This window comes from Bombina bombina, chromosome 1 (assembly GCF_027579735.1).
Source record: "Bombina bombina isolate aBomBom1 chromosome 1, aBomBom1.pri, whole genome shotgun sequence".
NCBI classification, from domain to species: domain Eukaryota; kingdom Metazoa; phylum Chordata; class Amphibia; order Anura; family Bombinatoridae; genus Bombina; species Bombina bombina.
Window position 1 is genome coordinate 981,524,246 of NC_069499.1, and position 15,787 is coordinate 981,540,032.

Here is a 15,787-nt window from a genome sequence, read left to right on the forward strand (position 1 = left end):
TTAAGAGACATATGGATATATATACAGGTTAAGAGACATATGGATATATACAGGTTAAGAGACATATGGATATATACAGGTTAAGAGACATGGATATATACAGGTTAAGAGACATATGGATATATACAGGTTAAGAGACATATGGATATATATACAGGTTAAGAGACATATGGATATATATACAGGTTAAGAGACATATGGATATATATACAGGTTAAGAGACATATGTATATATACAGGTTAAGAGACATATGGATATATACAGGTTAAGAGACATATGGATATATACAGGTTAAGAGACATATGGATATATACAGGTTAAGAGACATGGATATATACAGGTTAAGAGACATATGGATATATACAGGTTAAGAGACATATGGATATATACAGGTTAAGAGACATATGGATATATATATACAGGTTAAGAGACATATGGATATATACAGGTTAAGAGACATGGATATATACAGGTTAAGAGACATATGGATATATACAGGTTAAGAGACATGTATATATAAAGGTTAAGAGACATATGGATATATATACAGGTTAAGAGACATATGGATATATATACAGGTTAAGAGACATATGGATATATACAGGTTAAGAGACATATGGATATATACAGGTTAAGAGACATATGGATATATACAGGTTAAGAGACATGGATATATACAGGTTAAGAGACATATGGATATATACAGGTTAAGAGACATATGGATATATACAGGTTAAGAGACATATGGATATATATACAGGTTAAGAGACATATGGATATATACAGGTTAAGAGACATATGGATATATACAGGTTAAGAGACATATGGATATATATACAGGTTAAGAGACATATGGATATATACAGGTTAAGAGACATATGGATATATACAGGTTAAGAGACATATGGATATATATACAGGTTAAGAGACATATGGATATATACAGGTTAAGAGACATATGGATATATACAGGTTAAGAGACATATGTATATATACAGGTTAAGAGACATATGGATATATATACAGGTTAAGAGACATATGGATATATACAGGTTAAGAGACATATGGATATATATACAGGTTAAGAGACATATGGATATATACAGGTTAAGAGACATATGGAATATATACAGGTTAAGAGACATATGGATATATACAGGTTAAGAGACATATGGATATATATACAGGTTAAGAGACATATGGATATATACAGGTTAAGAGACATATGGATATATATACAGGTTAAGAGACATATGGATATATACAGGTTAAGAGACATATGGATATATACAGGTTAAGAGACATATGGATATATATACAGGTTAAGAGACATATGGATATATACAGGTTAAGAGACATATGGATATATACAGGTTAAGAGACATATGGATATATATACAGGTTAAGAGACATATGGATATATACAGGTTAAGAGACATATGGATATATACAGGTTAAGAGACATATGGATATATATACAGGTTAAGAGACATATGGATATATATACAGGTTAAGAGACATATGGATATATACAGGTTAAGAGACATATGGATATATATACAGGTTAAGAGACATATGGATATATACAGGTTAAGAGACATATGGATATATATACAGGTTAAGAGACATATGGATATATACAGGTTAAGAGACATATGGATATATACAGGTTAAGAGACATATGGATATATATACAGGTTAAGAGACATATGGATATATATACAGGTTAAGAGACATATGGATATATACAGGTTAAGAGACATATGGATATATATACAGGTTAAGAGACATATGGATATATACAGGTTAAGAGACATATGGATATATATACAGGTTAAGAGACATATGGATATATACAGGTTAAGAGACATATGGATATATACAGGTTAAGAGACATATGGATATATACAGGTTAAGAGACATATGGATATATACAGGTTAAGAGACATGGGATATATACAGGTTAAGAGACATATGGATATATACAGGTTAAGAGACATATGGATATATACAGGTTAAGAGACATATGGATATATATACAGGTTAAGAGACATATGGATATATACAGGTTAAGAGACATATGGATATATACAGGTTAAGAGACATATGGATATATACAGGTTAAGAGACATATGGATATATACAGGTTAAGAGACATATGGATATATACAGGTTAAGAGACATATGGATATATACAGGTTAAGAGACATATGGATATATATACAGGTTAAGAGACATATGGATATATACAGGTTAAGAGACATATGGATATATATACAGGTTAAGAGACATATGGATATATACAGGTTAAGAGACATATGGATATATATACAGGTTAAGAGACATATGGATATATACAGGTTAAGAGACATATGGATATATACAGGTTAAGAGACATATGGATATATACAGGTTAAGAGACATATGGATATATACAGGTTAAGAGACATATGGATATATACAGGTTAAGAGACATATGGATATATACAGGTTAAGAGACATATGGATATATATACAGGTTAAGAGACATATGGATATATATACAGGTTAAGAGACATATGGATATATACAGGTTAAGAGACATATGGATATATACAGGTTAAGAGACATATGGATATATACAGGTTAAGAGACATATGGATATATACAGGTTAAGAGACATGGATATATACAGGTTAAGAGACATATGGATATATACAGGTTAAGAGACATATGGATATATACAGGTTAAGAGACATATGGATATATATATATATACAGGTTAAGAGACATATGGATATATACAGGTTAAGAGACATGGATATATACAGGTTAAGAGACATATGGATATATACAGGTTAAGAGACATGTATATATACAGGTTAAGAGACATATGGATATATATACAGGTTAAGAGACATATGGATATATATACAGGTTAAGAGACATATGGATATATACAGGTTAAGAGACATATGGATATATACAGGTTAAGAGACATATGGATATATACAGGTTAAGAGACATGGATATATACAGGTTAAGAGACATATGGATATATACAGGTTAAGAGACATATGGATATATACAGGTTAAGAGACATATGGATATATACAGGTTAGGAGACATATGGATATATACAGGTTAAGAGACATATGGATATATATACAGGTTAAGAGACATATGGATATATATACAGGTTAAGAGACATATGGATATATACAGGTTAAGAGACATATGTATATATACAGGTTAAGAGACATATGGATATATACAGGTTAAGAGACATATGGATATATACAGGTTAAGAGACATATGGATATATATACAGGTTAAGAGACATATGGATATATACAGGTTAAGAGACATATGGATATATATACAGGTTAAGAGACATATGGATATATACAGGTTAAGAGACATATGGATATATATACAGGTTAAGAGACATATGGATATATACAGGTTAAGAGAACATATGGATATATATACAGGTTAAGAGACATATGGATATATACAGGTTAAGAGACATATGGATATATATACAGGTTAAGAGACATATGGATATATACAGGTTAAGAGACATATGGATATATATACAGGTTAAGAGACATATGGATATATACAGGTTAAGAGACATATGGATATATACAGGTTAAGAGACATATGGATATATATACAGGTTAAGAGACATATGGATATATATACAGGTTAAGAGACATATGGATATATACAGGTTAAGAGACATATGGATATATTTACAGGTTAAGAGACATATGGATATATACAGGTTAAGAGACATATGGATATATACAGGTTAAGAGACATATGGATATATATACAGGTTAAGAGACATATGGATATATATACAGGTTAAGAGACATATGGATATATACAGGTTAAGAGACATATGGATATATATACAGGTTAAGAGACATATGGATATATACAGGTTAAGAGACATATGGATATATATACAGGTTAAGAGACATATGGATATATACAGGTTAAGAGACATATGGATATATACAGGTTAAGAGACATATGGATATATATATACAGGTTAAGAGACATATGGATATATATACAGGTTAAGAGACATATGGATATATACAGGTTAAGAGACATATGGATATATATACAGGTTAAGAGACATATGGATATATACAGGTTAAGAGACATATGGATATATATACAGGTTAAGAGACATATGGATATATACAGGTTAAGAGACATATGGATATATATACAGGTTAAGAGACATATGGATATATACAGGTTAAGAGACATATGGATATATACAGGTTAAGAGACATATGGATATATATACAGGTTAAGAGACATATGGATATATATACAGGTTAAGAGACATATGGATATATATACAGGTTAAGAGACATATGTATATATACAGGTTAAGAGACATATGGATATATACAGGTTAAGAGACATATGGATATATACAGGTTAAGAGACATATGGATATATATACAGGTTAAGAGACATATGGATATATACAGGTTAAGAGACATATGGATATATATACAGGTTAAGAGACATATGGATATATACAGGTTAAGAGACATATGGATATATATACAGGTTAAGAGACATATGGATATATACAGGTTAAGAGACATATGGATATATATACAGGTTAAGAGACATATGGATATATACAGGTTAAGAGACATATGGATATATATACAGGTTAAGAGACATATGGATATATATACAGGTTAAGAGACATATGGATATATACAGGTTAAGAGACATATGGATATATATACAGGTTAAGAGACATATGGATATATACAGGTTAAGAGACATATGGATATATATACAGGTTAAGAGACATATGGATATATATACAGGTTAAGAGACATATGGATATATACAGGTTAAGAGACATATGGATATATATACAGGTTAAGAGACATATGGATATATATACAGGTTAAGAGACATATGGATATATATACAGGTTAAGAGACATATGTATATATACAGGTTAAGAGACATATGGATATATATATAGGTTAAGAGACATATGGATATATACAGGTTAAGAGACATATGGATATATACAGGTTAAGAGACATATGGATATATATACAGGTTAAGAGACATATGGATATATACAGGTTAAGAGACATATGGATATATATACAGGTTAAGAGACATATGGATATATACAGGTTAAGATACATATGGATATATACAGGTTAAGAGACATATGGATATATATACAGGTTAAGAGACATATGGATATATATACAGGTTCAGAGACATATGGATATATACAGGTTAAGAGACATATGGATATATATACAAGTTAAGAGACATATGGATATATACAGGTTAAGAGACATATGGATATATACAGGTTAAGAGACATATGGATATATATACAGGTTAAGAGACATATGGATATATACAGGTTAAGAGACATATGGATATATATACAGGTTAAGAGACATATGGATATATATACAGGTTAAGAGACATATGGATATATACAGGTTAAGAGACATATGGATATATATACAGGTTAAGAGACATATGGATATATACAGGTTAAGAGACATATGGATATATATACAGGTTAAGAGACATATGGATATATACAGGTTAAGAGACATATGGATATATATACGGATTAAGAGACATATGGATATATATACAGGTTAAGAGACATATGGATATATACAGGTTAAGAGACATATGGATATATACAGGTTAAGAGACATATGGATATATATACAGGTTAAGAGACATATGGATATATATACAGGTTAAGAGACATATGGATATATACAGGTTAAGAGACATATGGATATATATACAGGTTAAGAGATATATGGATATATATACAGGTTAAGAGACATATGGATATATATACAGGTTAAGAGACATATGGATATATATACAGGTTAAGAGACATATGTATATATACAGGTTAAGAGACATATGGATATATACAGGTAAAGAGACATATGGATATATACAGGTTAAGAGACATATGGATATATACAGGTTAAGAGACATATGGATATATATACAGGTTAAGAGACATATGGATATATACAGGTTAAGAGACATATGGATATATATACAGGTTAAGAGACATATGGATATATACAGGTTAAGAGACATATGGATATATATACAGGTTAAGAGACATATGGATATATATACAGGTTAAGAGACATATAACTTTGGCTAAAATGATAAGTAGCAGAATTGTTGTTTTTCATGTTATTTTATACTGCGGTAGACACATTTTTCTGTGTCAACATTTACTTCAGTTGTCAGGATGGGGGACCCATAGAGAAGTCTGAAAGTTAGCCCCTATGTCACACAGAGTAACATTACACAGCTTGTTTCACGTGGATTTGAAGAGTTTTACTTGCTATTGCATTACTAGGATATGAAAAGCAGATTCCTTCAGATTTTACATTTTTAATTTTGCTGCAAGAAATATAAAGTAAGAACATTGTTAGCATAGGCTAGGGCCTCTAAATCTTATGCTTTATGTGCTGTCCTAAGGGTAAAGGGACAGTCTACACCAATTGTTTTATTGTGCATAACCAACACCCCTCTGCAGACTGCTCCGTTACCTCAGAGCTATTTACAGACTTGCATTTTAGCCAATTAGTGCTGATTCATGAATAACTCCAGAGGAGTGATCACAATGTTATCTCTATGGCACACATGAACTTGCACTGTCTTGCTGTGAAAGCTATACAAATGCATTTAAATAAAAGGCGGCCTGTAGTGGCTTAGAAACAGGCAGAAATGTAGAAGATATAAAATATATTAATATAACAATGATGGTTGTGCAAAGCTGTGGAATTGCTAGTAAAGGTGTTATCTATCTTTTTAAACAATAAACATTTTGGAGTAGACTGTCCCTTTACAGACATTTCAGTATTAATGCTGATAATAACTGTCAAAAATATAGATCCTGTGACACAAGCAACTGGAGTTAGTCATTCTATTTACTAAACTATACAATTGTTGATACATTCTATAATTGTTTCACATTTCATTATGATTAGACATAAATAATTAGTTATTTGGTCAATCTCATACATAGTTAAAATAAATTCAGAAACAATCTGTGTATACAATTGATTCTCCCTTTCAGTTAATTTATGTTAAACTTGATTCTAAATCACAAGTTTCTATAGCTCATGTTTTAAAGTAAGATATATTGCCATACCTTAATCTCTCCCTTATGTTAATATTTTTATTTATTTGGTCAGATCAGAATGTTCAAAGGGTGCTTTATAAACTACCTATATATTTGCAAAAGTTATAAAAATAAAATAGATTTGTTCTTTTTGCACAACACTGTGTAAAGAAAACCATTACTCTGCAAGACTAACTAACAAACTAAAAAAATAAACCTACCTTGTTCACAGAAAAATCCTCTATATACTTCCAAATCTAAAGCAAATGAATTCACTGTTTTTGGCTTTAACCCTATTTCATGGGCTCATATTACAATAAATGTCAAAATGCACATTTTCCAACAAAAATCCATTTGATTGTAATCAACAGTTATTACTTTAAACTTTAACTGATGCACAGTGGTTCTGTATAGAAATACTGAAAGTGAATTGCAAAGATACATGACATGCATGTATACCCAGTTTATCCTCAGATCTCCAAAGTGCTTTTCCAGGACATATACATAAACATATACAATGTGCCACTGTTGTGGTTTGTACTTTGTAAGACTAAAAGTTGTCTTGCTTCTGTTATAGGGCAAAGCTGGTCCAAAGGGATTATCTGGAGGAGCTGGTCCTATAGGGGAACCTGTAAGTATTCCTCAACTCACTTACTTACTGAGGTAACAATTAGTAGAACTATTACTAAATGTCTGATAAATGTGGCATAGATAAATGAATGTGTGATACAGATAGTAGGTGTGTAATACACTTATATAGAGTTATCAGTTGCAAGTCTCTATTATTTACCCATGTTTATTGTCTTCCATGACACAGGGTATGCCTGGTCAAGATGGGCGAGATGGAAACCCAGGACTGGATGGTGAGAAGGTTTGTACTGCAGTGAATAGCATCCTTCTGAGGTCTTTGGAACCATTGGCTGTAATAGTAGCCCGTGTTATACTAGCAGGAGAAGCCCAGTGACATAATATTAAGTATATATATATACACACCTAGGATTAATTAGTTCATATTATTGCAAAGTGTAAAATTAAACAATCAGATTATCTTGATTTGCAGACACGCTTGATTAGGTAAATAGACCATTTTCAGTAGTTTATCATATATTTCAAATGAAAGGTATTACATATGTCATAAATACGGTATATATATATATATGGGTATATTTAATATTTAATGACAATATTTTATGACCCTCACTCTGCTCTGTCCTGCAGGGAGATGCTGGCAGAATCGGTGTTCCAGGAGAGAAAGGACCTAATGGCCTTCCAGTAAGTACCAGTCCCTCATCATTGAAATCACATATCTGTAGAATATTAACTGAAATCATTGTATTGTAGATTGTTTCCTTTAAACCATATTGCATTTATGTGACTTTACTTATAGTAAATATATTCTTGTCATTTGTTGTTGACCAAGATGCAACATTTCAGCTCGTAAGCCAAGAATGGTTTAATGAAGTTTCAACAGAGCTTTGTGCAGACAGCGAGAGATCGTTTTACTGTGCAGATTATGTGAGATCTTTAGTTGATCCCACTGGCTATTGCAAACATTTAAGGGAGTCCAACAGTCTTTATTTCATGTACTTGTTGGCCTATTAATCACTTTCTATCTTTTTCTGCTCCTATAGGGACTTCCTGGTAAGGCTGGACTTAAAGGAGAAAAAGGTCAACTGGTGAGCAATATCCCTTTTTTCTTTGCCGTTTCCAGGTATTTGCTTCCATAGCTATAATTTCAATCAGGGTTCTTCAAACAACAGGTCGGGACCCATTACTGGGTTACAACACCATGTTTACTGGGTCGTGATTTGTGTGTGTGTTGTATGAGAGTGTGTGAGGTGTGTGTGTTGTATGAGAGTGTGTGAGGTGTGTGTGTTGTATGAGTGTTTCTGATGTGTGTATGTGATGTATGAGAGTAAGTGTGTCTGTGTGTTTTGTATGAGGGTGTGTGTGGTGTATGTGATATATGAGAGTATGTGTGAGGTGTGTGTTTTGTATGGGTGTGTGTGTGTGTTTTTTTATGAGAGTGTTTGTGCTGTGTGTATTGTATGAGAGTGTTTGTGTTGTGACAGTATGTGATGTGTGTGTTTGTATGAGTGTGTGTGGTGTGTGCATTGTATGAGAGTGTGTGTGCTGTGTGTATTGTATGAGAGTGTGTGTGTTGTGACAGTTTGTGATGTGTGTGTTTGTATGAGAGTGTGTGTGGTGTGTCTGTTGTATGACAGTGTGTGGTGTGTGTGTTGTATGAGAGTGTGTATTATTACCTTTTACAACACTTTCAAGTTTGACTACAATCAGGAATTAAGTACACACACATTTTAGTGTCTTTGCCAAAAATTGCAGCTATCTTGTTATATATTACGTCAGACATTTTCAGACCAAGTATAAAAATAGGGTCGCAAAGGTATGTGGTATCATGGCACTGGGTCTTGGGAAAAAAAAGTTTAAAGAACCCTGATTTAAATGAATGTTGGACCCCAATTTAACCAATTAGATACTGGCAAGCAAGTGCTTCTCTTTGTTGTTTTTTGGATTCCTTTTCCATGACATTCCAATCTGTTAGAAGTGCAAATGTTTGAATCAAGTTAAGCCAACAAATAACAATGAAAACATCAGTGTTTGCTACATTAAAATTGGGTAAACACACAAAACCTATAAGGGTTTTGCAAGAGGGATCAACACAGAAGCAAAATCTAACACAGACAATGTGAAAGGAAAACATAGTGACTAATTTATTCAGTATTGTTCAAAACTGCTTTATATGTTTGAATATGTTCTCAGCAAACACATTTTAGCTGAGCTTCCAAGTGTCCAAAAGTTTGCATAATAGTTCTGCTTTTTGGAGCTCTGTACGCTTGTCCTTCACTCCCCAATTTTCTCCTGGTTTCACAAAGTGAAGCTAGATATATACTGTATGTTGTTAAAAAAATGAAGTGGCAGAAGTCAGATTTTTAGGGACAATTACCTTCCTGTTTGTCACAATTTTCTCAGCCCTTATCAATCTATATTTTATCTCATGAATAATGTGATCCCCTAAATATAATATCAAATAATAGTAAAACGTATTAAAAAATGTAATAAGATATTAATTTTATTGATAAAATATCTCTTTATTAAAGGGCATGAAAGTCAAAATTAAACTTTCATGGTTCAGGTAGAGCATATAATTTTAAGACACTCTTAAATGCATGTGTAGTAGCAAACTGGCTTTGTTCTTTTGGTATCCTTTGTTGAAAAGCTAATTTAGATATACTTATCAGTAGCGATGCAGTACTGGGAGCTAGGTGGTAATTTGTGGGTACATACATTTGTCTTAGCAAATGTGTTCAGCTAGCTCCCAGTAGTCCATTGATGCTTTGGAGCTGACTTTAACTATGTGTTTAATCATTTTACAGGGGCAAAACACATAGTTATGTGCAAGCTATAGTGCAATAATATAATGCTGTAATAGATCAATTTCTTTTTTTGCATTGTTATGTCCCTTTAAAGTGAGGGTAAATCTACCATCACTAAAATTAAAGGCCATCTTCATTCATCAGTTTAAAAAAAAAAAAACCTGAAGAAAAAGGTGCCTTTATTTTGCTGTAGCTTCACTGCTTTGCTGAGCGGCTCTGACGGACCATGACACTGCTCATTTTTTCAATGAAGTGATGTTTCCACCTCTTAGCCAATAGCCATGTGGGCCAATCGGCTTTATGCTGTAGGCAATTACGGCTATTGGTTAAGAGGTGGAAATGTCATCTCATTGAAAAAATGAGCAGTGTCGTGGGCCGTCAGAGCCGCTTAGCTGAGCAGTGAAGCCGTTTTGAAATAAAGGCACCTTTTTATCAGTTTTCTTTTTAAACTGATGAATGCAGGTGGCCTTTATATTTAGTGATGGCAAAGCGTAGAATTTTTGAAATGCTAGAATTTACCATCACTTTAAGTATATTCTTTATTATTCACCTTCCAGTTACATTCTAATATAAAGCACAGAATGTGTTAGAATACTCGTGTTTGTTTCCATATCTTTATATGAGCCTTATTAGAGCTACCCATGAGCCTTCATTTCAGTGTGAAATAAATGGTACCACAGCTAACTGTCTGATTCTTTTTGTAGGGTAGCCCAGGAGAGCTGGGTGAAGCTGGACCCTCTGGAGAGCCAGGTATCCCCGTATGTATCCACCCAACCCCCAATCACATCTCTGTTCATATAGTAACTCTATACTCTCCTTAATGTCAAAAAGTGCATATGCAATGCCTGATCATTTATGCTGCTAGAGAGACAAATAACTCATAGCTAATGATAACACACATTGTGTTCTCTCCTCCTCAGTAGGTACAGACCATGCACTTACACTAGAAATGCAAAATTCCATAACATTTATCTAATACATTTATAATTGTAACAAAGTTAGAGATTTCATAAAATTCACCTATTTCATACTGAAACATATATTGTTTAATGGTCACCACTCCCTGTGTGGAGGGAGGTAACCTTGGCCTATGTTGCTTCTCTAGCAAGGTACTGCACTTCTCCACTGGTATTGAATTTTCTTTAAAAGAAAATACATGCAATGTAATCTGGAATTAACCCATTCTGTCAAGTTTCTGCAGTGCATTTTACAATGGACTATGTTAATATCTCCCTGAAAGGGTTACATATCCCAGCACCACTGAAATAATATGAGCATAGCCTCTAACTGATGATTAATCTTGTTACAGGGTGAAGCTGGACCTCCTGGAGAGAGAGGGGAGGCAGGACCCAGAGGAGGTGCTGTAAGTGACCCTCATCATTTCATATCATAAACCATCTGATCCTGGTTATTCCCATCTGCACATATCCAACACCCAATAAACTGTAGCTCTATCCATTCACACCCTGTACTCTCTCTTCCACTGAACTTCAGCCATGTTCTTTTGCTTCTTGTGACTGTTTTTCCTGCCATTAGACCTAATTAGAATTTTGTCTTTGTCCCTTCACTTTCTCACACCCTTTGCTCAAGTAATCAAATGTATAACAATGAGGGTCCATGCCATGTCTATATCCATGTTATAACATATGTTTCTGGCTTTGTACTGCAATCTGTCCTGTGGCTCAGATTAATATTTGCATCCACAGGGTGGTGTTGGTGCACAAGGACCAATAGGAGTTCCAGGAGTTCGAGGTTTTCAGGTTAGTATTTTTAGAGCGTTATTGTGAGAATAAATCCTAAAAGGTACGAATGTTTGATTAAAAAAAAAAATGATTTTGCTAGCTGTACCCCAACACATCCCCTTGTTGCCTAGAAAAACTCACCTTGATATCTGAAACTTTTTTAATCAGTAAATAATGTTGTAACTGTCTAACTGTGGGTGCAACTAAGGCTTGTTTTGTTTATTCTTATATTGCAGGGGGTAAAAGGAAGCATTGGAGATCCTGGTTTACCAGGCCCAACTGGTATCCGTGGTGGATTTGGAGAACGGGTAAGAAATGGGATACCTGCAAAACAATACTTTCCAGAAATTGTGACAAAAACATATTTAGTTCTTACCGCCATACAGCACGTGTGTCCTTGTTACAGAATAGATATAGGTAGAGATGCCCCATAGATACGTTGTTCTGGTTCACATACTTCTTTCTTTTAATGTTTCAGTAGTGTTCATGTAAATGTTGTGCTCTTCCCATTTTCCCAGCACAGTTGCAGGTCAAGTCCTAGCTGGTACCAACCCTTATTATTGTTAAAGTGGGTATACAGTAAAGTTGGACACTTTTATTCCAGGAATTTTTTTTCTGCTCTCAACCTTATTACAGATGACCCTGTTCTCTGGTCTTGCAGAAGAACATTGCACTGGAGACCCTTCAGGAAGTTAATGTGTTAGGAAATAATTATTTTGATTAAGATTTGATTTGAGTTATACAAAAGGGGACAACAGAGTCTGAGAAAGGCAAAGTCACATCCTCCTGAGAGAGTCTAGCAGCCCTGGGTAGGTCACTATCACAGTGGGTAGGTAGACTTTACACTAGCAAATATAAACTCTAATCACACACAGACATTTTTAATTAGTTCATTAGTGAAATAACTTTGACAAGCAACTGAGTCTGACTGAGTTAAAAGATGTAACAGAATTTTTAGAGGTCAATTGTCTCATTTATTCTCAATGTCTCTTTCCAGGGTCCCTTAGGAGCTGCTGGTCCCAAAGGCAATCAGGTGAGTACTGTAACAGTTTCTGATATAAGGCGCCAAACTAATTTCCTGTTACAATGAGAATTATTGCAATAAAAAGAGTGAGAAATACCAGTCTACTAGACCAAGGGAGTCAGTCTATGCCTAAAGTTTTTTCCTTCAGTCTGTGTTTTTGATATTTCTTAATGAGATGTCTAATGATATTTCAGCAGAATCCGGAGGAACAATAATGGCTTAATGCCTCTCATACCGTATTTTAAGGCTATCTGCAGAAACTTTTTTTGGCTAAATTGATAACATTACCAGAGCAGACGAAATGTCTATCTTTGGCTGCTGTGTCCCTTTTAAATTCTCTTCTTGCATAAACTCTTGAGATAAAATATTCCTAAAGGCCAAAACAACATACTCTCTCATCTTGTTCACCCAAAGCAGAGTACAGGTGCTATGTATCCAATTAAATTTCACCATTTCTGTGTATTTTACTCAAACATTATGTCTGTAGGTCCTACTTTACTTATCCTGTGCATGTTTTGAGGATTTTTAGTAAACTACATATGCATTCTAATCAAATCTGACAAATCTTGTGCATTAAAGCAAATATCATTTACATTATCTCAATCAAACCTCATAAAACTTTGCTTCCTATACGAACTATTAGGGTTGCCAGCTGTCATTCAAAAAAATACCGGACAGCCAGCAGATAACCTGGGGTGTGGACAGAGTGGGAAAGTTTTAGAAAACGTTAAAATAATGATTCGCTGCAGTATTTTAGTAAAAATAAATATTACCTAACTATTCCTCACCCCTGTCGCTAGTACCTACCTTTATATATATATATATATATATATATAGGAGTACACCCAGTATATTAATAGCTGCTGAGAGGAGCACATAGGCACTGTTAACCCTTCATATCACACAAAGAGCACACCCAGTATATTAATAACTGATGAGAGGACCACATAGGCACTGTTAACCCTTCATATCACACTAGAAGCACACCCAGTATAGTAATAGCTGCTGAGAGGAGCACGTAGGCACTGTTAACCCTTTATATCACACAAGGAGCACACCCAGTCTATTAATAACTGCTGAGAGGAGCACATAGGCACTGTTAACCTTCATATCACACATTTGTGCTTGTTTAATTAATGATAAAGTTCCATACTTACTTCTAGCACACTGGAGATCCGTGCTACTCCCGACCCTTCTTCACAGAGCACCGGGACACCATAATAAGAGGCTTAGCTCGGTGAATCCCAGGCCCTGCACTAAAGGACCTTAGAATTTAGCACAGGCTTTGGGATCCACCACCCTTCTATTAGCGAGCCCCAGGGTTGGGATTAGCGCAGCTTTTTAGAACGCTAAAAGTATTTTTAACCCCTAAGGTAATTTAAAGGAAACAAATGAATACTGTTGAGTTTCATCAGTATTTATTAGTTTTTATTTAAATGTTGTGGTGCATTTGTTCAGATATTCGTTTTGTGAAAACACGAATATCTATGTTTCGTTAACAAATTTGCATTCTTATCAAAACAAATGCACGTCTAATATATTTATATACTATATATATATATATATATATATATATATATATATATATATATATATATATATATATATATACTGTATATACATATATATATATATATATATATACACACACACATATACACCATTGAAAATGCAACCAAACTGGTATTTTACTGACATGGATGATATTTTTGAGGTTCAGGTCAAAGTTGGGAATAAAGCTTAAATATAGAAATAAATACACAATCATGATTAATTGTCTTCTAAGTGTGTTGAAGTCGAATTTTAAACTAATGTTCATTTTGAACTCCTACTATTCTGCCCGTAATCTCTGTAAGCAACATTACTTCTCCACTCTTATCTTTACTCTTTCTTCAAACCCAAAACGTGTTTTCCACTTTCAATACTCTTCTCTGCCCACCCCCACCCACTAATATGACTTCTCTGTCAGCTCAAGACTTTGCCAGCCACTTTAAAAATAAAATAAAAAATCAACTCCATCAGAAATGAAATCAGCTCTCAATATACTTCTCTCACCCCCTCAAATGCTCGCAATCAACCATAACCCACATAGCCATACATTTTGCTTTCTCCCGTTACTGAGGAAGAAGTTTCTGCACTTATACTGGGCTCTCACCTCACTACCTGTCCTCTTGATCCTATCCCCTCACAGCTACTCCCCTCCCTCTCTTCTACCCTTACCCCTATACTCACACACATTTTCAACCTCAGCACTGGTATATTTCCCTAATCTCTGAAACATGCACTGGTCACACCTATCCTCAGAAAACCTTCTCTTGATCCAACGTTCCCATCCAACTACTGACCTTTTCCCCTACTCCCTCTTTCCTCAAAGCTTCTTGAAAAGCTAGTATATGCATGCCTATCCCATTTCCTTACATTAAACTCCCTCCTTGACTCATCTGGATTTGG

At 33.9% G+C, this 15,787-nt stretch overlaps 1 protein-coding gene across 1 annotated transcript in view; it reads left to right on the forward strand.

Moving 5' to 3' along the window:
- The window catches only part of COL9A3 (collagen type IX alpha 3 chain), a 118,101-nt gene that overhangs the window by 62,051 nt on the left and 40,263 nt on the right, over positions 1-15,787 (forward strand). Inside the window, exons 17-25 of the mRNA XM_053707973.1 lie at positions 7,753-7,806; positions 7,993-8,046; positions 8,394-8,447; positions 8,807-8,851; positions 11,275-11,328; positions 11,880-11,933; positions 12,277-12,330; positions 12,549-12,620; positions 13,310-13,345. Coding sequence (XP_053563948.1) covers positions 7,753-7,806; positions 7,993-8,046; positions 8,394-8,447; positions 8,807-8,851; positions 11,275-11,328; positions 11,880-11,933; positions 12,277-12,330; positions 12,549-12,620; positions 13,310-13,345 — 477 coding nt within the window. The remainder of the gene's footprint in view (positions 1-7,752; positions 7,807-7,992; positions 8,047-8,393; positions 8,448-8,806; positions 8,852-11,274; positions 11,329-11,879; positions 11,934-12,276; positions 12,331-12,548; positions 12,621-13,309; positions 13,346-15,787) is intronic.